The sequence below is a fragment of the Lycium ferocissimum genome, chromosome 11, assembly GCF_029784015.1.
Source record: "Lycium ferocissimum isolate CSIRO_LF1 chromosome 11, AGI_CSIRO_Lferr_CH_V1, whole genome shotgun sequence".
NCBI classification, from domain to species: domain Eukaryota; kingdom Viridiplantae; phylum Streptophyta; class Magnoliopsida; order Solanales; family Solanaceae; genus Lycium; species Lycium ferocissimum.
In genome coordinates this window covers 30,108,803-30,134,271 of record NC_081352.1, presented here as the reverse complement: position 1 = coordinate 30,134,271, position 25,469 = coordinate 30,108,803, and the positions used below count along the sequence as shown (strand labels likewise).

Below are 25,469 nucleotides of genomic sequence, written 5' to 3'. Positions count from 1 at the left end.
AAAAGTTATTTTATCAATTTTCCCAATATAAATATTGTAATTGCGGAATCATTCGTAGATTTTTTTTTTTGTACTAAAACTTCATTTGTTTGTAATTAATGAAGGTCTTAATCTTAATCATTCAATTTTTTTTTTTTTTGGCCGAAAGCTTAATGTCGTAAGGAGATATATTAGAAACAACAAAAGTGTAAAAATATTCATTGTCAGTTTATTTTACCAATTGTAAAAGGTCATTTATCAATTATAATAGTTCATGCAAAATGTAGTTTATTAAAGAACAATTAATAGAAACATTTTAACTTTCTCATATGACTGCGCAGTTTTGCTAGTACTATATATAGTATCTAACGGTAATTATAAGTTCATTCCCACAATTGAATTGAATTGAATTGAAAGAACGGAAAAGGCTCAAATATGCCATCGAACTATCAGAAATGGCTCATTTATGCCACTCGTTGAAAGTTTGGCTCAAATATGCCACTGCCGTTACCTTTTTGGCTCATCCATGCCATTATTCACAAACGGTGGTTTTAAAATACCAGATTTTCCACGTGGCAAAAATTTATTGGTCCACGCCACTTAAATGAAAACCAGCCAAAATAAATCCTAATTAAACCAACCCGACCCGTTGACCCGACCCACCCATCTTATACCTATTTCTTTGCCCCTCTTTCATTATGTTATAACGATTAACCCTAATCAAACCCATCTCCTCTCCTCTTCTTCCAACATCCATTTCAAGCAAACAAATGTGACTTTCCAACTTTTTTTGAAGGATTAAAGGAATAGCTCATCAAGGTTAGTTCTTATTTAAACTCAAAAATGGCTATTTAATGTGGTGGGTGGGGTTTAATGTGGTGGTGTTCGATTTTGGCACAGAGTTTAGTCCAAATGGTCCCGTAGCTTCATTCGATTTTTTTTTTTTTGTGTGTCGCTTTATGTTTACTTGGAATTTTGTATCTGGGGTGGTGTAAAGATCCAAACTTTTTGGATTAAACCTTTTCAATTGATGAATTGTAATGGTTTTTTTGCTGAAAAGTTTCAAGAATTTGGAATTTTGAACTAAATTTGGCTTGTATGTCAATTTTTTTGACACTAGACATGTACCAAATTATAGCTTGATTAAACCTTTTCTTGATTTTGGCTTTATTAGTCCCGTAGCTTCATTGGTACATGTCTAGTGTCAAGCTACTCTCTCCTATCCAAATTATATGATGGTGTTCGATTTTGGCACAGAGTTTTAAGATATTCATTTTTGCCTTATGTATTATATCAGTTTGTAACGGAAAAAAGAGTAAATTAATTGTTGAAAGTTAGCTTGATAGAGAACATGTCACTGTAATTAAATGGATTTGAATTCTTAGATTGGTGAAAGTTGGATAGAGATTTATTTGTGTCTAATATTTTGGAAGGTCCTAAACTAAAGTCTCCTTTTAATTGAATTCATTCTTACAGTGAATATGCTAGTAGTTTATGTAAGTCCTCGATTACAATATCTTTTAGGTTTCTACTGAATGTGGATTATGGAACAGAGCAATAGGATTATTCTAAGTAACTTTGGAATAGTTTTATGGCAAGATTGGAATGCTTTATTCTCTTGGACTATTTGTGTTCTTTGTGCTCTTCCTTCATATACTAATAAAGTGAGAGTTGGGCCTCATCACATATCATGTGATCTAAGTCCAATATGATGATGTGTGTGGTATTTTGTTATTTAAACACATATAAAGTTGTCAGCTGCAGATAATTGCCTAGAGGTTGCTTTCAGCCTATCTAAAGTTGTCACAAAGTTCTGATAAGCCGGTCCATTTCTTTTTTGCAGTAAATACTTGTGACAACAAGTATGAGAATCAAAATACCAAGTATGAGAATCAAAATACTTGATATATGAGAATCAAAATACCAAGTTGTTATGCAGTAAATGACATTGAATCATGACAACAATACGAAAAGGAGCTTTTTCTTTACTTATTTTGGCTTATGTGTCCTTTATCACCAAACTTCTGTGCTGAGCTTTAAAGGATTGCATAACATCATTTCCTTATATGTTGCTAGTGCTCATCCACTTTGTTCTTATTCGATTGTTCAGAGCCAGAGATGAGGAAGCTGGGGAAATTCCAGTTGCATTTGTCGTCAAGAGAGATTGATGTGAACTTTCCCAAGCAGATGTGAAGACTTTGTTTCTACCAGGTTGTACCATACAAGAAGATTAGAAGGGTTTACTTCAGAGCTTCAATACCCGGTCTGCAGCTGAAAAGATTCTTAGAATGGAGTTGAAGAACTTATTAACTTCCAAACTATAAAGCCTCTTCATTAATTGTTCAGCTCTAGAGTTCGCGCACTGGTTAAACATAGAAGAAACCAATGATAGATAAAGATACATTTTTTGTGTTTTCTCATAGATGCAAGTATTTAACTATATATTGGGGAAGCACTAGTTGCCCTTTGGTAATATGTACAAATCTTGATCGATCTTTTGATTTCAGTGCTGTAGTTGCCATTTAAAGTTGTCAAAATGTATCGGATAATCCCTTTGTCCAGTATATTGATGTCCTGATTTTTGCTTGAAATTGTGGGCAAATGTTTTCTTTACCTCTCAAGTGAAAAATCAGAATCTGGCCCTATGCACAAGAAAAATGAATCAACAAAGAAAAATGAACCAACAAACACAAGTCAAGAACTGCAAATATCCCAAATCACAAGGCCTCACCAAACAAACGATATTAACAAGACAAGGCTTCATTAACAACATACTTAACATGATTCCATAACACAAAGCTTCACTAAAAACATACTTAATATAATTCCCTGTCATTCACAAAATACTTAACTTTACTAATAACATACTTAACATTTGAATGCTAACTTTAAAGGTTAAACTAACTAGAATAACAAAAGCCAACTGTTAACCACTTTAACCTTTAAATGCTAGGATGTTTGAAATGTTTAAGCATCACAAAATAAACAACATTCAAATGTCACAGTCATCAGGGGCTGGTTCTCCTTGCCCCTTTCTTGCCTTCATCTTGATACGCTTTTTCCCGACTTCACCTTGTAACTGGGTGCATGTAACAGCTTCATTTCCCCTCCAAGTTGTCTTTGTCGGTGAATAAGGCAAGTTGGTTGGAGTTGACACTCCGCTTGGATCTCCAGTGAATTGAATCCTTCTACCACCAGTTGGTGGCCTCATTCTTGTCTTCCTCATGGCCAGCAATGTATCAGCTTCCGATATGACTTTTGGCCTCAATGTCGGGTCTTCGTCATCGCCAATATCAGGTCCATATGCTATTGATAGTTGAGTACCAATTTGAGTTTCAAAGCCCGATTGTTGAGATTGTTGTGTACCAAATTCAAGTTCATAACAGTTGCTTCTTGAGCTCTGGCCAGATTGTTGAGTTCCATTTGAGGTCTGGCCAGTTTTTTCCTTGCCCTTCCCCTTCTTTGGAATTTGTCCAGCTTTTTCCTTCTGTCAACCAAACAAGCTTTAAAATGAGACAACTTTAATATAAGACAACTTGAAATGATCAGCAACTAACCAACTAGAATTAGCTTTAGATAAATGAAATCTGAAATCAAGAAAAGGGTCACAAATGAAGCTACGAGACTAATAAAGCTTGAAGCTTTGAAATCAAATCCAACAACTATTACCAGCAAACCACAATAACTAGCAACTATTTAAATCCAGCGACTCATAAATCCAACATCCAAACTTCCAGTAAAATATATTGCATATTAAAGAACTTTATCTAAATGTTTACCAACAACCCCTTGCATTGTGATTTTCTTCTCCACATTTACTACATGTCATTATAGATCCCAATGATTCACCCTTCCTCTTAAGAATCTCTCTATTTTTGGGTCTTCCAACTGTTTTGATTATTCCAGGTGGCTCCATTGCATGAGCAGGTTCAACTTTCCAGAACTGTACTCCTCTAACAGGCTGCATTTTATGCTTGTATGTCAGCAGATAGGCTTCTTTACTGTAAAACCAGTGAATTTGTGTCACTGGATCAACATTCTTATGCAAAAATGCCTTAATGGCATGAGGGCAGGGTATCCCAGACAAGTCCCACATCCTGCAGGTGCATCTATTTTGCTCCAAGTTGACAGTATGTCTATCATCACCCTCTGACACCTCATAGCCATAATCACCATTAAAGTTAACAATGCATCCATGTGCTATTGCCCTATAATCATTGTACAACTTCATGCACTGTGGACTATAATTAGTTTTCCAACTCCTAGCTTTGTCTTCATTATCTCCTAGCAAGGCCATTACCTTGACCCTTATTTCCTCCAACATTTTGATAATTGGCATACCCTTGCTTGTAGAATCCAAGAATTAAAGGATTCTGTGAAGTTGTTGTCAACCATTGAGTTCTTACAGTTGGTATCAAAGTATGCTCTACACCATGCCTCAGGTGAAATCCTTACCAAGTCCTTAGCAGCAACTTCATCCAATTTGCCTAGCTTTTTGAGTTGATCTTTAAACTCTTCATCATATGTGCTCCAAGCCCACCACCACATCAACTTTCTCATTTCCCCACTCCTCCATTTTTTTAACCAATTGGCTTCAATATGTTTAGCACAATATCTTTGATGAGCTTGAGGAAGAACATTTCTCACAGAATCCAATAACCCCTGCCAGAATCAAAATTAACAAACAGAACTTTAAAAAATCAGAATGATAAAAGAGAAAATAACTTGAAAAAAATCAGAATGAAAATGAGAAAAAAAAAAGATTTTTGTACCTTTTGCATATCAGAAATAAAGGTCACTCCAGCCCCATCTTTTAAATCCAAAGACCTCTTCAAAAGCTCCACAAACCATGACCATGTTCTGGTGGTTTCCTTGTCAACCATTGCCCATGCAATTGGGTAGAATTGGTTCATAGAATCTTGTCCCATGGCAACCAACAACTGACCTTGGACTTTTCCCTTCAAGAAAGTACCATCCAAACCAATAAGTGGTCTCAGGCCACTTTTCCAACCTAGCTTCAAAGCATAAAACACAAGTACATCCTCAAGAACCTCCTTTTACCTTGCTCAAAGGCATCTTTTGAAATCTGGATTGCGACATCAGTCCCCGGATTAGACTGTTTTAATTCAGCCCCATATGCTTCAAGCTTGTTAAAATCATCTTTGAAATTGCCTTCTAACTTTTCAAGGACCATCAACTTAGTCCTTTTAACCTTGGAACTTGTCACATTCAAATTGAAATCCTTTTCCAATTCCATTCTCATGTCCTTAACAGTGTATTTTGGATTGTTTTGCACCTTTCTCTTAAAATATTGTGCTAATGTCTTAGCATCAGCCCTTGGATTTTTATAACATGGTTCACAATCATGCTTTGGTTTCAAGGTTTGGATACAAAAAGTGGAGCTCTTTTTATCCTTTGAAATAGAACATCTAAAAGGACATCCATCTCTACAAGCATACCTAGCCTAGTGGGATCTGTTTTTTTAATCTTCAAGCCATAACCATTAGCCATTGCATAGTAATTCATTATTCTTCTAGCTTCCACAATATCAGAAAATGTCATACCCTTCTCCAATTCCTTAAAATTCTCCAACCTATCACTTACTACTCTCCTCCTTTGGTTGTTAAAACCCTCACGTTCTTCTTCATCATACTCAACATCAGATGGAGCATCAACATGAGAATTAGAGTCCCCAAGACCAAGTTCATCATCAGATGCTATCTCAACATCTACATGATATGTTTCTAAATGTTGAAGAATGTTATGAGTATGGACTGTCAAATCAGTATCATCTACAGCAAACAAGTTAATCTTACTAAACTCATAACAAAGGAGGCACTGCAAAGCCCTAATACCATCATCTCCATCAATTATGTAGTACCTACCAGATGGTCCAGTAACTAAGAGTTGTTTAACTTTAAAAAAATTCATCTCTTTTTCAAACTCTTCACATAAGTCTTTATAAGACAGCAAATCTGGGTCAAACCCATGCCAATAATGTACCAGATTCTTATTATATAATATCTGAGGAGTAAAGACCCATTCACCCCCAAAGTTGAATAATACTTCCACTTTGTCAATCATTCTTCAATAAAGTTCACGTGCAAAGAAAAGAACAAAAGAAAAAATGAGGGACCACATCAGCAACATACATAGGAAATACAAAAACGTGAATAAAATACCCTAAAATGACAACACATTTCGGGACAACAGAAGAGAGGAACAACATCATAAAAAGACAGAAACTTTACATATTAAAAACTACTTTTACACCATTTACAAAGACAAAAACGTGAATAAAATGCCCTAAAATGACAACACATTTCAGGATCACAAAAGAGAGGAACAAAATCATAAAAAGAATGAAACTTCACATGTTAAGCAATAGTTTTATCCCTTTACACCGACAAAAAACGTGAAAATCACATGGCTATGAACCCCACATAGACAGATTCTTTACCCACCACATTAAACCCCACCCACCACATTAAATAGCCATTTTTGAGTTTAAATAAGAACTAACCTTGATGAGCTATTCCTTTAATCCTTCAAAAAAAAGTTGGAAAGTCACATTTGTTTGCTTGAAATGGATGTTGGAAGAAGAGGAGAGGAGATGGGTTTGATTAGGGCTTAATCGTTATAACATAATGAAAGAGGGGCAAAGAAATAGGTATAAGATGGGTGGGTCGGGTCAACGGGTCGGGTTGGTTTAATTAGGATTTATTTTGGCTGGTTTTCATTTAAGTGACGTGGACCAATAAATTTTTGCCACGTGGCATATCTGGTATTTTAAAACCACCGTTAGTGAATAATGGCATGGATGAGCCAAAAAGGTAACGGCAGTGGCATATTTGAGCCAAACTTTCAACGAGTGGCATAAATGAGCCATTTCTGATAGTTCGATGGCATATTTGAGCCTTTTCCGTTGAAAGAAAGAAAAAAACAAAAAAAGAAAGACAAAAGAACTTCAAGAAACAGTTGAACGTCATCTGTATATGCTACTTCCGACTTCACTAAGCAATTAGTGGAGTCGGAATTGTTGCTTAATTCTTAATGTGATGAAGTAAACTTGTTAAAAAACCATGTTGACGAACTTCAAGAATCCACCTCTCAAAAATTCTTCCAAACGGGCCGTAATAGGCTATATTTTTTGAAGTGCATTATAACATAGTCAACTGCTGCTTGTTAAGCTTTTGTGAATTTTCTGTCTCAAGCATTTTTTTTTAAATCCTTGTATCAGGAAAAAGGCTCAAATATGCCATCGAACTATCAGAAATGGCTCATTTATGTCACTCGTCAATAGTTTGGCTCATTTATGCCATCGAACTATTAGAAATGACTCCTCCATGCCTATTGTTTCTTGAGATAATTCACCTTCTCCCCCATGTGTTCCCTTTTTAAAAATTTTATACTTGTTGTTTTAATGTAGTATTTTTAGAAGATATATAGTCTTGAACTTTACATAGTAATAATATTTATAATAATAAGCTAATTCAATTACTAAGATATTAGCCATGTGTTTGCAATACATTAACTTGGATGTTGCTGTAAAAAATTTATTCATTAATATGAATATCTGAGTAGTTTAATTCTAAGTTCTAATATATTTTGTTAAAAAATTTCCCTTCTTTCTTTTTTATATAAATTTTGTACATTTTTTTTTATTCTTGAACAACTTGGAGCCTTTCACACCATTACAATTATGAAATTAATGATCATTTTATAATCTTCAGAATTCTCTAAGTGAAAATAAAATTATAAACTCCAGTATTAAATTGGAGGCCTAAGAATTTTGGGGGCATAAGAAAAGGCTTTACTGGCCTCAACCTTGACTTGCCCCTGTAAATTACCTAAGTTTTATAGAAATGTTTTATTTTATAAACTTTGTAATATTTGTTCTTGAAAACAAATTAATAAATGTTAAAGTTGCAGTATAGTAGTTATAATTTTACCTTGCATCACTTATTTTACTTTAGGTCCATATTTTCCAGGAATTTCTTAAGTCTTGTTAGTTATTGTTAAGATTAAGACGTACGAATTTGATGTGCATTTGATTGTTAAGATATCTTATTTTCTAAATATATGATAATTAAAATAATTTATATTCTCAACATATAAATATTTACAATTTATCTTTATTTTTAAAACTAGCAATTATAGAATTAAAAAAATCAATAATAAATATATATTCACAAAAATATTATAAAATATTTGTATATATTGTTCTTTTGATAAATCACACTTTAAAAATTTACCCGCACTAATAATTGGTAGTATTGGTGGTCAGTGATGTATGGTGTTGGCCAGTGATGATCACTGTTGGTGAAGGGGCCTGAAATACTTACTCACATCGGATATTTACATCAAATCAATGCAATTTGTTATAATTAAGTGATTTAATGAACTGAATATATATAACAATCAATTATGGTTAAGTGATAGTTATAAATATTCAAACATATTTCATGCATCTATTGATTTGGTGTAAACAACCGGTATGAGTAAATTTTCACCGTAATCGATGTACAATAGTGATTGACATGGTTGGTGGTTTTGCAGAGGTTGATGGAAAAGTGATTGATAGTTGTAATTAATGGTGAAGGTGATTAAGAGGGATGGTTGTACTTTTATCGTGAAGGTTGATAATTAAGGTAGACGTGGTTATCAATTATGGCTGATTATGGAGGTAATTATTTCATTAAAATCGATGGTTCAAGGTGGCAATCATGTGGTAAAATGTAGTTATAGAGGTGATTGGTAGTGGTTGCTGATTGGTTGGTGGTTGTATGGTCATAGCAAATTATGCTACTCCCCCGTCTCAAATTATTTGTAATTTTTTTTTTTTTTTGTTTTAAACGTCTCTTAAGAAATAATTTGAAACTTTACCGTTATTTATGTCTAAGTTATAATCTCTCTCCATTAAATGTTTATTTATGTGTCATCTCTCATTTATGACAAAAATTTTCTAAGGGTAAAACAGAAAAAAAATAACTAATTGTGTTTTGAACTTCTAAAAAGACAAATAATTTGAGACAATTATTTTTAATTACAATGATAAATAACTTAAGAACGGAGGGAATAGTGGTTGAGGATGATAGCGAGCACTTATAATAAATAAAATAGGACAATGGTAAAAATATTTTAACAAAAGTCATTAATCAGATATTTTAATGATTTAAAGACTGTGTGCACGGTCTATATGATTTAGACCTATTAAAAGCAAATAGGTTCCAGAATTTTTTTAAAAAAAAAAAATAAGTTAATAGATGGTCGCGAAAGAAAAATGGAGAAATGATCTTTAATCTGATGATATTTGAATGATTCATATTTCTACCTCCAAAAATAACTTAATCAAATTTAAAGAGTCAAAACGGATCAAATCAATAAACGTGTCATGACTCAAATTCCCCAAAGATTGATTTGGTTAAGATTAAGATGGATATATTAAACAAATAATAACTTAACCCACTCAACTTGACCCAACCTTCCCTTCTTTTTTTTTTTTATCTTGATTTGTGGAAGAAAAAGTGTGAGAGTTAATGAATCTTTCTAAAACTATTAGCTTACTTTCAAATTCACATACTTCTCGATCGCTAAATTTGATTCGTATGTTTGAGTTACATGTTGACCTGTCGACTTACACTAATTTAACTCATTTAATCCAATAGGTAAGTCATAACCCATCAAAATTAAAATGTCACGTATACCTCCATTTTGGATTAAATCGCTAGCAAACAAACGCCTGAGATACACGAGCCTATATGAATTTTTTCTTTTTTGCTAATCATGATATCCGAGCCAACCTGCGTGCACCTCAACTAATTTCACGGGATACCTATCACCTCTCACCAGCAACAAGTATCAGATAACTCAGTCCACTAAGACTAGAACAGATGGAGACAAATCACCTAATGTTTTGTCTCTGTTGGGAATTGAACCTGAGACCTCATGGTGCTCAACCAACTTCATTGATTACTATGCCACACCCTCGGGTGCCGTCTGCCGAGCCTATATGAATTTGGTATATTTGTATTGGCCAACCAAACAATTGCGCGGTAATTAAATTGATTGGTCGTGGTAATTAATACTCTCTCTAGTTCAAAGTAATTGATATTTAGCACCAAGGGATGTGGGGGCGGCGGACGGGTATCCTAAAAGCTTAGGGGGAAGTGCAGGTTGAAATTTTGTGTATGACAAAATCCTTGATAGAGAGCGTTTCTCCCAAATGGACCCTATGTAGCGCGAATCCGAAATAATCGGGCTCCAATCAAGGTGCCGCACATCGGATGGGACCAAAAAAAAAAATTAATGTTCTAGTTTGCACACTTGAATTAAAGAATTCCCATACTCCTAAAATTAAGAGGGGTTTTGATTAAACTATCATTAATTATGATATTCTTTTCTTCCTAAGTTGATATTATTATCATTAAATTAGGATTATGTCTAAGGTGAATTTGGAATTATCTTCTTAGTTTGGTGAAACATCAATAACTTTGGATCAATTTTTAGAGACTAAAACATCAACTATTTTAAACTGAAGGGAGTAGATGATAAAATTCCGAAGTACACATTGAGACGCATTAATGTACTACTATTACTTTCAAAAAGCTCTCGATTTTATGCAATTTTTATGTTCTTGCACTTTTATGATCTCCAGTTAAAGGTAACATCAACATTTACGAGGTGTCTGGACATAAATTGATTTATATTTGAAAAAAAGTACTACTAATATTTAAAGTTAAGTTAAAAAAGGTTATGCGAAAAGTTCAAATAACCTTTGCACATGAAAACACAGTTGAATATTTATGAATAAGCTTAAAACACTCCTACTACCTCTTTTTCAAACTTCAAGTTTGAAGTTTGAAATAATGGGTCAATTTGATAAACAAACACTCGTAGAAATAATTCATTTTTTATGCGGATTTCACTTCTTTGGGGGTGGTCTTTAATTTTTGTCCCTCAAATTGATGGTCTTTAATTTTTGTCCTTCGTCTAATACCCCGAAATTCTGGGTTCGAACCCAAGCTCAATAAAAAAAAAAAAAAAAAAAAAAGAAGAAGAAATTTCATAAGACTGAGGTTTAAATTTGCAAGACAGAATTTTACCTTGCCTTAAGGCAGAGTTTTACCCAAGGTAGAGTTTGCAACTCCTAAAGCATGCAAACCTCTGTCTTACAATTTTTTTTTTTAATTTTTTACTGAACGGGATTCAAACCCGAAACCAAAGAATTCTAACGAAGGGCAAAAATTAAAGACCACGGGCAAAAATTAAATACCACCCCAAAATAAGGGCAATTCGCAGTCTCCACATATGTTTCAAGTTTTTTAAAGAATATTAAATTTAGAGTGAATGCAACAAATGAAGTAAAAGTCATGGAACTGAGTAAATTCACTTGAATCTTTTTTCTTCCTACTTAATTATAGGTCTGGCTTCACGGTGAAATTTTTCCATAACATCTTTACTTCAAGAGACGCACAATTATTTTCAGTCAAAACCAAAAAGATCACACTCTTAGAGGAGGAAGCAGTTCTTGCCCGAACAAAAGTTTTTATACATGTAAATGTTGGCCTTCCTTTAGTGGGGGGGAAGGGTGGAGGGCCTTCGATTTTACATAGTTAGGGGCTTATGCCGACTTCTACAAAATACGCACTTTTGAAGGATCACGACACCCTTTTTGAAGAGTAGCGGCTCGAAAGATTTGGGATGGATCAGGTGTTTTACCTCCTTCCACCCAGTGGTTTTCTGCTTTCCTTGCTTGTGCATGCAATTAATAGACAAAAGTATAGTTTGTGAGCAAGTCTTTTATGTCTTTTTCTGTACGAAAGTTGGCTGTACACATTGTGACTCATCAAACACGCTTCTGCATTAATGCGAGAGAACCTTGTTCTTCAACCACACTATGCTCCGGTGATGCCAACCAAACTCTTATGAAAGATCATTAAGGAGGAAACCAATGTAGAAGACAACAAAAGAAATTGTAATTTTCCTTGTACCTGGAAAAAGTCTTGCCCAGCACTGTAACTAGATTTACAAATATTGAATGTGGAGGTGCAAAGATGTTCAATGTTCTTCAACAATTTTCAGTAACTGGCCTTATCAAAGCGAAAGAACTTTGGGGATTTGCTGACATCAATAATTCCAGTACAACAACATCACTGGGGCGGCTTATCTTGAGACCTCGTTCTATCAAGCCTACATTCAAGAACCGTCCTAGCTAAGTAACTAACATCTTCATAGGATTCGACAATCAAATAAAGAAACAGCTAGTATGAATGTTTGTATACCTGGAGAGAGTTTTTTCCCTCCATAGAGCTCTTTCACTATAGGGTTTGCTGCCCATTGATTTACAGCAACTCGACTTGTAGGCTGGAAGCCAACAATTTTACCATCCGTAGATATAACAACCTGATTGGCATACATATATAAGCACATCAACTATGACAAACACATCTAAATCAACTACTTCCAGGAAGATATGAACTAGTCAATTGAAAACGTTCATGGCAAATCTATAACCATGTTTAACTAGCAACAATAAACTTGGAACACCCAACCATAGAAACTAAGCATGAGCAAAACTAGTATTGACATGAAAGAACATTTTAGAAGTGGCTGGAAAAGAAATACACATGATCTAGAAGTGGTCTGAAGTAACCTAAACACAAACAGCAAGAGTTGAAATCCAGCTTCGAAAGAAGAAAGCATTAGGAGCTGAGGAAAAACTGTGTAGGAATGACAACAGGTTCTTCAGCGCTTAAATTTTATAATTCAGAGATCTCACAGAGAGACAAATCCCACTCCAATTAGCTCATTTCATTTTGAATCATTTATCAAGGGGGTCCTATAGTTGTGAACAGGATTATATTGCGTGGTCTAAGCTAGATCGAGTATTCAAGCTTTGATAGCTAGCTTGTTTAATTGTGCATGTCTATAAAACGCTGTGGTTACCTCTTATATTCCTCACTTATACCCAATGGAATATATATGGTTAAATGTTCGCAGAAGACCAAAGCCTTTCCGTGTCCTTGATTCTCATCATGACTAGCAAGTAATATGACAATTGCTTATCATAATTAATGCAGTGTTTCTAAGTTCACAACGACAAAAACGAGAAAATAAACCCAGAAACTGCTTCCTAAAAAGAGACCTGATAACTGGCAATATCTTGTGCAGCTGCTTTCATCTCATCTTCAATTCCCTCTGATGGCGTGGAGCTGGAATTAAGATCTGAATGTTTGGAACCCATCTCATACTTCAGATATATCGGAAGCTCCCCAATCCATGCAGAGCTGCCAGAACCCATCACTATGTCTCCAGGCCAACAGTAAAATTCCTTGATTCTCCTAACGACAGAGGCACAGTAATCTTCCAACTACAGAAACAAAGAGCACTTGGCACTGTAACGATTGAACAATAATTACCTACTATTAAAAAGAGACAGAATAGCTTGGATGAAGTGATAATCAACTAAAAAAGTGTCAAAAACAATTGATGTGGCCAATAACGCAAAGCATGTGTCATCCATTATACCGTTTAACCGTTTTAGTAAAACGGCGCACAAACAAATGTGAATATAGAAACTTCTTATGACAAGTAAAAGAACTGAATTGAACTAGTTTCATCTTCTTTCTTAAGAAACACCAATTAATTAATTCTTGAATGATACAATAAATAGTCCAAGCATTTTAAACACATATGAGGTGAAGTACTTTGAAGAAGTAATTGTTCAAAGCTGAACAATCCTTAGAAATTTGGAGATGGTGGAAACATTTCAAAGGAGAATTAACACAAGATACTTCTCTACCCTCATATGAAGCAGCCAAAAGCAACCAGAGTACAGTCAACAAATGAACTTGGAAGAGACAAGACTAGATGAACTAATAACATCCATACCTTGCTAGATTTCATGGACTGATGCTGACTAGAGATCATGTCAGATGAGTTGACTGGATAAATATCCGGATGATGGTGCTTTTTACTGGGGAGATAACGTTGACCAAGAATTCTTATAGCAACAAGAAAAATTCCACTTGCAAGGACCATGGAGATTGCCTTTGACATAGAAATGCTTCTCTAGAATCCACAAGGAGAAAATATTATTGTCCATTTGATTAAACAAGACATCTGTTGTACTTAAAGCGATCACTTTTACATAGAAGAAAACTTATATTCATATCCCATACTCCCAACAGATAGAGAATGCATGAATGTGAAGGATGGCAAGATCAAAGAAGACACCAGCTAGCCACAGGGCCTCATGTGTCAGTCAAACACAAACTTCCCCTCAGGACGCCCCCCCCCCCCCCCCCCCCCCCAAACACACACACTCTTCCTAAAGGGATTTCAAATACTTCAACTAGCTAACTAATGAGAGTGCTCCATTAAAACTATATTCTTTTATAAATTAAATAGCTTAAAAAGAAGACTGGTTACAGAAGAAATTATCACTGGATGGACAATAACAACTAAAGCGGGCATGTAAAGACCTTGTATATGCCATACCTTGCTAGAGGGCGAGTTGAAAGATTTTGCAACAACACCTGATGACAATTGCTTGTAGGGAAGCGTATAGACATCTTCATAATACATATCTAGAATGTCACCTAGACCAACCTGAAAAAGTAAAACAAGATCAACAAATTAATAGAAATAATATAATGCCCATCAAGCATGGACTTTGCATGAAAATTCTTCCAGTAGATCACATCAAACCTTAATCTGAGTCTTATATGCAGACCGGAAAGGAAATGCATTTGGAAACATCTTGGAAAATATAATCCCTTGATGACAGAGATGTTCATAGTCTATTGGCTTCAAACCCTCCAGTTTCTTGTACTACTAAATACACACCTACTAGAAAGGCTCATCAACTAAAATAACATGGATGACCTAATTTACGTCGCACTGTGAGAAGTCAAGGTTGCAAATTTTTGAACCTTATGCTTTGGGGATAAAAACATGTATGAAAGACCAAAACCGAGGAGCTAGAAGACTAAAGTGGCCATATCTTCAGCATCTACAAGTTTGTCAAAATAATCCACGAACACACATTAAATTACTGCTTAGTAGGCATTGTAACATTCTATAATGTCCCTAACAGCTTAAATTACATAGCAAGACCAGTCTATAGGCCAACAACATACAAGAAATTGCCTCAGCAAAACCGACCATTCAAGATTCGGTACCAGCAGAAATGTTTTAAACGTTTTCTTCATATGTGCATTCCTAGTGGTAAATCTTCCGAAGATTAAGGCAATCAACTTTTCAACCTTTTATTGCGTAGCCATAGACGGAAAGAAAATTCACCGCCAATGCATTAGCTTACCCCATAGGGTGAGGGTGACTAGGTTCTTTTTCCTAGTGCCTGGCAAACCACAGATAAATATTGGAGAATTTAATGGTTGTGAATTAATCAAATTAACAAAGGAATGCACATTGCACAAGACAGTGAAACAAATGGATCTCTTGATAATTGTCCACAAATACGAAAACAAAAACAACACCAGTGATAAGTAATGTCTATTTGAGTAACTCATGACTAACAGATGCCTAAAGGCAAAGGAGCTATAAGTTATCTCTGTATGATACTTTTTGATGAAGTATCTGCTGTATAATATACGTTCCATTAACCGTAAATGTGATGCAAGCAACAGCGATGCATGGACCATGGATTTACCATTTGTGAGTGAGTCAGAAGAACCTCCCATGTACTTGTTGCTGATTTCTTCCACCCTTCAAATTTCACATTGCCAAGTTTCTCAGCATCAATCTGCAATTTGTAAGCAGGTACATACTCACTCAGCCAAGCAATAAATTCAGGGCCTCCAATTTGTTCCAATTTGGAGTATGCAGTAGAACTTAACCAATTGCTTATCCATCTTCCCTCCCTTGGTCTGTAATTCACCCTTTCTAAAGAAAATTTCTGGAGCAAAATATTGGCATTTGCCACTATCTCATATTCCAGTAAGTTGTATAGAGTGACAGAGGAATCTTTTGAGACAACGCTTTTATGCTTGTGAAACCAGGGGAAGAACTTCTTTGTTGCTCCTCCAGGAGTCTCACTTAACAAATGTCTTTTAGTGCTTTCGAGAGCAGAAAGACAAATAACTTCTGCAATAACAGAAATGACTCGTTCATCTGATGAGGTGATGGCAAAAGACGGAGGTACCTGCTGTTAGGAAAAGAATAACAGAACTCAACCTATCAGTATCGCCAAGCACCTGCAAGGCAGACATTATAAATCTGGTATTACAAAAGAGCATAATGAATGGGAAGAGAGGATAAAAATATAGAAAACATAGACAGGGAGGGAGTGGGAAAGGTAACACATTAAATAATAAAAAGTTCCCCACCTCTCTCGGTGTTTCAAGATCATCCATATCTCTTTCTGCTCCTGGTATAAAAACCACTAGTTCAAAGTTCCAAAGATGTTGCAGGGTCACTTGTCTAAATGTCATGGCAAGTATATTTGTAGAAGTCGTGCCAGAAAGCATCTCTTTAGTTAGGGTACTTTTAAGCTTTTGGGCTTTCTCCATAACTTTTCTTGCTGGTAAGAACTGCCAGAATGTCAAGGTTTAGATACACTAACCATATTTCATGATAACATTATTCTAATAAACAGAGCAGCAACAAAATAAAAGTAAGGAAGAAGTCTACCAATGTCTCAGAGAATAGGCGTTAAACTTCAAGGAAAATAAAAATCAGCTACAAAGTTATTAACTTCAAGGACAAGGCTTCAAGCTAGAAGCAACAGCTTAAAACTAAATAGACATAACGACCTATGAGAAAAATGCCAATCAACTGCTATAATAAAAGTAGTACAAATACTTTTAAGAAGAAACGAGATTGAATAATTACAATCCATCCAAAGACCACTACTATACATGAAATCCAATTATTCTTTTCCTATTTTTTTATTTCATTGGATATGATCTACTACTCTTATTTTTTACTCAAGCATCACCTTTTTCTTTAAAATAAAGGATTCAAACAATAAACCCTACTTCCAATACTACGAGAAAATTTTATAAATTGAAGGAAAAGGATCATTGGTTGTGCTGTAAATGTTTCACCTTTGATAACAGCAGCTAGATTATTCTACGAGCTATATAAGAAACAGCAAATACAGGCAGAGGGCTTTGGTCTACTGGGAAAAGAGCAGCACGAGATGTGGATTATGCGCACGTCATGATTTCGAACCATGTCACAAACAAAAGTCTGGTATTTTTAGCAGAGGAGGGTGTGAGCCCAATATACACCGCGTTTCGAACCATGCACCAGCTGGCCTTTAGAAATTTCTCGGTTATTAGAAAAAACATACAAATAAGTGACTTAAGAAACTGAGATGGTACTGTCCTATAATGAGAGATCTATGATATATATCTGAGCTACATACTCTCTTTTCAAAATTCCATGAATCGTAATTCTCAAATTAGGTGACTAAAGATTGACAAAACGAATATGTCAATAGTCTCTTATGTTCCACATTCTACGTCTGGTGGAACAACGTAAGTTTGACAGGGAGCTAAAAGATGAAGGAATTAGGATAAATGGCTTAACCCATCCATGAGTGCCCCCAGCTACTGCAAGGTGAGTGGAACAGTGGGCATATATTGTGCATTTCCACAAAATGGCTGTTTCCATCATTACCATAACCAAACTTGAAGTTGTGGTTACTGATTAACTTGACGCTGCATTAGTTACGGATTTGGCTATGTTATGTAGGTGCTCGTCCCTTCTCCGGGATATCAATTTGAATTTGATCTTATTATTAGAGTATCCAGATTCAACTGAATATACTGTTTTTCACTCTAAAGAAAAGAAGTTATTTTGGTTGTTATTCCAGGTTGGATAAATCACTCTCTTTATAAATGTCATAAAAGATTCTCGCAATATATGAGAACGATTCATCACCATCTTCACGTGTTAAAACAAGAATGTCCCAATCAAGTCATCGAGTGATATAAAACAGAATTTCCACACCTCGACTGGTGCGTCCCGGAAATAGCAATTCTACCATTGTCTCAAGACTAGACCTTGCTAAATGATATAGGATAAACAGAATAAACTTACTCCGCAGGTCGATTAAGCAAATGAAGTTACATTTACATACGCACAGGTAAAGTCTATTTCTTTTATAACTTTTGTGTCGGGCCAGTTTGCGCGCAGCTAGACTAATTCCACGAGATACGAAATAACTCTATCCACTAAGGCTTGGACAGATTGAAGAAACCATCTATTTGTTTTGATGAAGATTGAACAAACCATCTATTCCCTCTGTTCCAATTCATGTGGCACCGTTCGACTAAGCACAAAGTTTAAAAAGGAAGACTTTTGATAATTGTGGTCTACAACAAACCTTAGAAATTTCTCTGACTGTAAATCACGTCAATAGTTAAAAGCGGAAGTTTTAAGTTAAATTATTTCTAATTATAGAAAGGTGACATTCTTATTGAGACAGACTAAATAGGGAAGTATGACATATAAATTGGAACGGAGGAAGTAAGCCCTCTGTCCCAATTTATGCGGTACAATTTCCTTTTCAGTCTGTCCCAAAAAGGAAAGTTCTCTTTTACCCTTAATAAAATGATTTGTAGTAACATATCTATGATTTGTTTCAGACCACAAGTTTCAAAAATATTCCTTTCTTTTTTTAAACTCCGTGTCCAGTCAAACTATTATCACATAAATTAGAACAGAGGAGGTAGTATTTTTCGTTTCAGCTTAAATTCTCTAAATATTCAAAATATCAGCACAATTATATTAGTATCTCAACATTAGCTTACCAGTCTAGTAACTATGCTCATCAGAAGGCCCAGGAAATGTTTCAACAACCATAGCAGGCATACAGGCGGATAAACAGAATAAAACTTAAATTGCAAGTAGATTAAACAAATGAAGTTAATTATGCATATCCACAAGGTATTTAAAAATTAAAAAAAATTAAAAAAAAAAAAAAAAAAAAAACCCAACCCGGTGCCCTAAGCTCCTGCTATGCGCAGGTCCCGAAAAGGGCCAGACCCACAAGGGTTTTTTTACATAGCCTTACACTGCATTTCTGCAAGAGGTTGTTTCCACTTCATTCCCACAAGTGAAGTCTAATTATTCAAATAGAGCACCAAAAAGGTGTGGACTACTAGTCAATGAAATTGACTGAGAATCATGAGGTCTCAGGTTTAATTTCCTGTGAAAGCAAAAATGCTACTCCCTCCGTCCCATAATAAGTGTCACCTTATCCAAAAACACGCATATTGAGAAACCAGTAATGCAATGTCAAGTTTACCAAATTATCCCTATATAATAAAAATAAATTACTTTTACCTTTTGATTAGAACATGCACAAGAATTAAACCTTTTGACATTGAGAATCTAACAATACCAAGTTACTATATGGCTTTTTTCAATCATCATTCAGATGTTACTCCCTCCGAATCAAAAAAGGAGTCCACTTAGCAAATCAAGAAAAGATTAACCTTGTTTTTTCATACTTACCCCTATTAAGTGTTGTATGATCAAATCCAAATGCCTATTTAATTAGGGGTAGTTTAGTCAAATTACCTATTTTTGTCTGGGAGTTAGTATTTTCTTAAGGGATATGCAAATGGCTAAGTGACTCTTTTTCGATCTGGAGGGAGTACTTTATTGTCTAAGGGTAGAATTGGAAAGAACCAATCAATTTATAGTATTTTCTTAAGGGGTATACTTCGATCTGGAGGGAGTACTTTATTGTCTAAGGGTAGAATTGGAAAGAACCAGTCAATTTATAGTATTTTCTTAAGGGATATGCAAATGGCTAAGTGGACTCTTTTTCAATCTGGAGGGAGTACTTTATTATCTAAGGGTAGAATTGAAAAGAACCAGTCAATTTATTGTCTAAGGGTAGAATTGGAAAGAACCAGTCAATTTATATTTTATGGGACAAAAAAAATTGGCTAGGACGGGGGAGTACGTGATTACTTGTCGTCTATCTAGAACATTAGTGGATATAATTACCTGTTACATGTAATCGAGGTGAGCACAAGCTGGCCACAACATAACAGTGATAAAAAAAAAACAAATCTAATTATTCAACTAAAACTCACCAGTCTAGTAGAAACAGTACTGCGGTCATTAGAATTCCCAGGAAACAACGTTTCAACAACCATAGCAGGCATGCCTGAGGAAATATGTTGTCCAGCAGCTTCACCACCGTCCGCAGCAGCAGCAGCAAGTGCTTGCTGGAAATCAACCGCACCAGTTAACGAAAGTCGAGCCAAATCATTCTCATAAGTTCTTACACAAGGTATCCATTTCTCCGCGCCGTTAAAATTAGCTACTTCTTCTAGAATGTTCTCCTCTGACGTTGGTGAAATTGGCTTTTGCTGAGCCGAGCAGGAAATGGAACGACGGTGAGGGGATTTGTAAGTTGTGAAGGGTAATTTCGGGAAGAAAAATGGACATTTTATGGTTAGGGAATTTGTGCTGTTCGTAGAGAGAGAATTTGGTGGAGAGGGAGTGAGTGTGAATGCCATTGTTGAGGGTTTTCAGAGGCTAGGGCTTATTTATAGTTTGGATAAAATGACAAAAATGTCCCTTTTGTTTGTACGTATTTTTTGAACAATTTTATTTCTTTAAATTTGCTGAAATTTTTTATCTGTTGTCAAATATTTAATAAACTCTATCCATTAGATTTAACGACTAATAAAAAACACTAGAAAAGTACAATCAAATCCTAGAAAACGCAACACAAAAAAACTATACTCTAAACATCATAATAGACCAGAAATAACAGAAATTAAGCCGAAAAACTACACCAAACTCTAAAAAGAGACCAAAAACTTTTAAAAAATTGTATCTCCGTATATGAGTTTCCGCTAAATATTCTTTTAATTAAACTTTTGACGGAGACTTTAGGGACCATTGTCAACATACTATAAACATAAAGGGTCATAAATATCATTTTCTCCACATAGTTTTTTGTCCCATATATAAATAAAACGAAAAGGTCTTTATGCCACACTAAAATTAGCGCCTCTATATATATACTAGGTACGGAAGACCCATGCTTAAACTCAAACTATAAATAGTACGTAACTTTTATTACATAAGTATAATCTGTGTCACATTTTTCTACTACATAATCAATTTAATGTAACTGCAGATTAATCATATCTTGTTGAATTATTAAAGTTTCTTCATCATATAATTGAATAATTTAAAGAAAATTTATTATGAGGAAGTAAGTTTAGTAGGAAAATTAGCAAATATCAAAGGGACACAAGTGATTCAATATTCTATAAACTAAGTGATTCAATATTCTACAAACTAACATGATAAAATATGATAATTACAACTCGACCAAGATTATAATTTGAAATATTTGTTATTTTTATGAATTTGTGAGCATATAATTTATTCATAGATAGAAATAGATTTCTTTTGATATTTATTAATTTTTCAATCCTCGTTATATGTGTCGCGGCTTTATGATAGTTAGATGTGATTTTAACCTTGATTTTAATTCAAGAAATAACATAAACTCATTAAAATGAACTTCAAAAATGAACTTAGTTCTTCCTTAGAGACCAAGATTAATTCTTAGTTAACCAAATAAGAGATTTTAAAGACAATTCGATCTTGATTGATAACGCTACCTTCATTTTCAACGTTCAACACTACACGACACCATTCAATAATTTTTACCTTCTATATTTGCAAGCACATATGAGCTTATTAAAAAAGCAAAATAGGTTTTCTCCAGTCCATAGTAAAAGCCCTTTTTAGTTTGGGCATACCCCTTAAGCAATTACTCGTACCCTAGAAAGTAAGAAGCTTCTTCACAATTATCCTTAATTAAATAATACTAATTTAATAGGTTATGTAAAAATTTACTTATCTAAAATAAGGATAAATTTTTTTACAAAAATTACTACCATTTTAGTTATATAAAAATATAATTTTTTAGATTAAATATAAAAATTTAAAGCACTACATTATCCCAAGTAAACTTATACTTCTTTGTCCCAATTTATGTAGTACCCTTTCTTTTTTAGTCTATCACAAAGAATGTCATCTTTCTATAATTAGAAACAATTTACCTTTAAAATTTCCTTTTTTACCCTGAATGAAATGATTTGTAGCCACATAAATATTTAAGGTTTGTTTTAGATCACACATTTCAAAAGTCTTCATTTTCTTTTTAAAATTTATGCTAAATCGAACGGTGCCACATAAATTAGGACGAAGAGAGTAGAATAAAAAGCGACTCAAATTTGTGAAGGATTAGAATGGTGTTTAAGCTTTATAGAATGGCATGTAAAGATTGTCTTATATACAAAAATACTAGTGTCGTTTGGCCCGGGCTCGCTACATTAAAATTTATATTTACAACTTTTTTTTTTTTTTTTTTTTTTTTGCTACTCTTGCTTTTTATTTTGCTTTTGTAACATTATATTAGTTGTAAAAGTAGTTCAACACTTTCTCAATGTTTCTAATATATTGAATCATATAGAAGTTTTTGTAAGTTAGAAAACAATATTTTTCTTAGAGTATATCTAGACTTCCTTTTTATTTTCAAACAAATGCATGCACTTTCCAAAGTTGCTTAAAATTTGCCAAAATGTACAATGACAAATAATATGAAAGGTAATCTAATAGTCGACTCGGTCCATATTAGCTTGGGCGCACCCCTTAAGAAATCACTTATCCTTAGAAAGTAAGAAGCATTTTTACTAAATCACCTCAATTAAAGAGTGCCCATTTAATATGATTTTTTAGTTGTGTAAAAATTCACTTATCTAAATAATGATAAATTTGATATATAAAACTATTAAAATCTTCTTAATTATATATAAAAAATATTTATTTTGACTAAATATAAAAACTAAAAGTACCATATAAAAAAGATTCACAAAAAATATTATAAATATTAATATACACCAATTTTAGAAACTCACATAGCAATAGATAAGAAAATAAAGTAGAAAATGAGAATAGGCTAAGAAAGTCGAAAGAAAAAGCCTAACGCTAAGTGACTATAAAATATTTAAATTCCCTCTCATTATAAGTAAATAATATAAAGCACTGAAGTAATAAAATGAAAAGCAAGGGTCATAAATAGCAAGTGGAATTGGACGTGGGCCCACTGCAAACAAGAGATTAGCAAATGCAAGGAAATTAAATTACAGCAGCCACGTGTAAGGAATTGAAATTCCTGTTCAACCCCTGTGAGGACGACAAATCCTTGCCATCCTCCCTTATATACAAGTATAATATAAAATAACTCACCAGTCCAACTAACGTAAATCGAGTCAAATCATTTTCATAAGTTCGTGCACAAGGGATAGATTTCTCGGCACCGTTAAAATCAGTTACTTCTTCTAGAATGTTCTTATATGGTTTCTGTGCCAAGCAGGAAATGGTAGGGCAAGGGAATTTGTGAATTCTCAAGGGTAATTTGGGGAAGAAAAAAGGATATTTTGTGATTGGAGATATAGTGAGAGTGAACGCCATTGTTAGGGTACTGAGTGTGAATAAACTCAAGTTCCTTCTTTAATGAACTTTATGTTTGGTAAAATGACAAAAATGATCCTTATGTTTGGAATATGTTTTGAACAATTTTGGTCCTTCAAATTTGGCAAGTTAACACTTTGAGCCGTCAAATATTTAACGAATTTTGTTGATTAGATTTAACGCGAACTTTGAGAAAAAAAGATTTAATAAAAAACCGTTAGAAAATTCCAACAAATTCTAGAAACTGCAACACAAAAAAAAAAAAAAAATACTACTAAACACCAAAATAGACACAAAATAACAGATATTGCACCAAACTCTAAAGAAACCAAAATAGTAGAAACTCAAAAATTGTATCTCCAAATGTGAGTTTCGGCCAGTGTTTTAAAAGGCATTTTTTGGGCTAGGCATACCGAAAACACCCTGAGGGGTACATGCGGGGAGTAAGTATCATGGGGTGTACACACCCGCCTTTCGGGTGTTCGCCTAGGCATAAGCCCCAACATTCAGGCGTTCTTTTAGGGCGTAAGCCCCAAGAACTTTTTAAAATTTGAGCCAAAATTGCTTGATCAATATTTTTAAAAAAATTTAAATATCCAAAAGTTAACTCGTAGTAAATTCTCTAACTAAAAATCTCAAAAGATCCAAAAAAAAAATCAATTGTTTATCCTATTTTCATAATATTTTCTCTTTGTTGTTTACGGAGTAACAGATACACATTAGACCTTTGTATGCAAAGTTCAAATTATAAAGCAAAGAGTTTTGTACTTCAACTCTTACAATGCTTCCATGCTTGCATATTCCTTTTTCATGCTTTATTTTCCTCAAAATATTTTTAGCATTCTTCATTTTATCTTTTTCAAAATAGTTTTTAGTTTTATAATTTCTTTTGGTATCTCTTTAGTTTAGATAATGTAATTATATCAAAATGAGTATTAATTTGTTATCTAGTTTTAAATTTTAAAACAATAACTTTATATTATTGTATCTTTGATTATTAGGATAGAGTATCATTTTTACAACTCTAGTTATTTGTTTCATCATAGTCATGTTATTGGTGTTATGCATATTTATGTCATACACTTTTTCAAGATTCTTTTTAATGGTTCATGCACATGTTAGCATGTTAATAATAGAAATATACATTTTCCTACTAATTTTATTATTTTTGGCCTTTTTTAAATAATTTTAATGTATATTTTATTTATATGTTTATTTTATTAATTTACAAAATACTAAAAATTAAATATCCATAGGGCTTATGCCTTGCTGAGGCATATGTAAAGCAATGCATTACTGTACACCTTTTAAAAACGCTTGGTTTCCGCTAATGTTTTTTCAATAGTTCACGTCAATTTAACAGATAAATTTATTAAATATTTGATGGAGACTTTAGGGACCAAAATTGTTTAGAGTATATTTTAGGGACTATTGTCGACATACTTCAAACATAAAGGGTCAGTTTTTATCATTTTCTCCACATCGTTTTTTTCCCACTAACGTAAATCGAGTCAAATCATTTATCATAAGTTCTTACACTAGGTCATTTCTCAGTGCCATTGAAACCAGTTACAACTGCTTCTAGAATGTTCGTAATTGACTTCTGTGCCAAGCAGGAAATTGCACGACTAGGAAAGAATTTGTAAGTTATGAAGGGTAATTTGGGGAAGAAAAAAGGATTTTTTTTTTTTTTAATGGGGAATTGGTTTTGAGTGAGATGGAATTCGGCGGAGTTAATTTGTTCGTTTGATTTTGACTTTTGGGGGAAGACATAATATTATATTAGTTTGTTTCAATTTGTTTGATTGATTTTTGACATTATTATATTCCATACGGGAAAGTAAAAATAAAATAAAATTGAATCTTATGATTTTAAATTAAAGATATGTAAAGTGTACCAAAATACCTTTTAATCTTAGGACTCGTTTGGTTGGGGAACAAGTTGTCCCGGGATATCTTTAAAGTGTACCAAAATACCTTTTAATCTTTATTGTGTTAAA

General features: G+C 33.9%; 2 protein-coding genes and 2 long non-coding RNA genes across 6 annotated transcripts; 1 reads left to right on the top strand and 3 right to left on the bottom strand.

The window, feature by feature from the left end:
- Nucleotides 1–392: 392 nt before the first annotated feature.
- Nucleotides 393–2,543, top strand: LOC132036539 (uncharacterized). Its single transcript, XR_009409606.1, has 2 exons — nt 393–798; nt 2,090–2,543. It is a non-coding gene; the product is annotated as an uncharacterized LOC132036539 (long non-coding RNA).
- Nucleotides 2,544–2,723: 180 nt separating this feature from the next.
- On the bottom strand, nt 2,724–3,759 carry LOC132036280 (uncharacterized). Its single transcript, XR_009409549.1, has 2 exons — nt 3,643–3,759; nt 2,724–3,482 (listed from the first exon to the last, which is right to left on the bottom strand). It is a non-coding gene; the product is annotated as an uncharacterized LOC132036280 (long non-coding RNA).
- Nucleotides 3,760–3,855: 96 nt separating this feature from the next.
- Nucleotides 3,856–6,946, bottom strand: LOC132037002 (uncharacterized). Of its 2 annotated transcripts, XM_059427436.1 has the most exons (4): nt 6,503–6,944; nt 5,041–5,723; nt 4,752–4,937; nt 3,856–4,641 (listed from the first exon to the last, which is right to left on the bottom strand). In XM_059427436.1, the coding sequence occupies exons 2-4, from the start codon at nt 5,077–5,079 to the stop codon at nt 4,288–4,290; spliced, it is 579 nt and encodes a 192-aa protein (XP_059283419.1). In that variant the 5' UTR covers nt 5,080–5,723; nt 6,503–6,944; the 3' UTR covers nt 3,856–4,287. The 2 variants fall into 2 exon arrangements, 1 of the variants encoding a protein (XP_059283419.1); XR_009409726.1 differs by having other exon boundaries at nt 4,752–6,064; nt 6,503–6,946.
- A 4,819-nt stretch (nt 6,947–11,765) lies between these two features.
- LOC132036246 (uncharacterized) lies at nt 11,766–20,504 on the bottom strand. 2 transcript variants are annotated; one of them, XM_059426529.1, is made up of 8 exons: nt 20,061–20,504; nt 16,332–16,535; nt 15,656–16,150; nt 14,482–14,592; nt 13,873–14,052; nt 13,127–13,351; nt 12,264–12,384; nt 11,766–12,171 (listed from the first exon to the last, which is right to left on the bottom strand). In XM_059426529.1, exons 1-8 carry the CDS (start codon nt 20,487–20,489, stop codon nt 12,050–12,052), a joined length of 1,887 nt encoding a protein of 628 aa, XP_059282512.1. In that variant the 5' UTR covers nt 20,490–20,504; the 3' UTR covers nt 11,766–12,049. The 2 variants fall into 2 exon arrangements, with proteins under 2 accessions (XP_059282512.1, XP_059282513.1); XM_059426530.1 differs by having other exon boundaries at nt 15,656–16,147.
- Nucleotides 20,505–25,469: the final 4,965 nt, after the last annotated feature.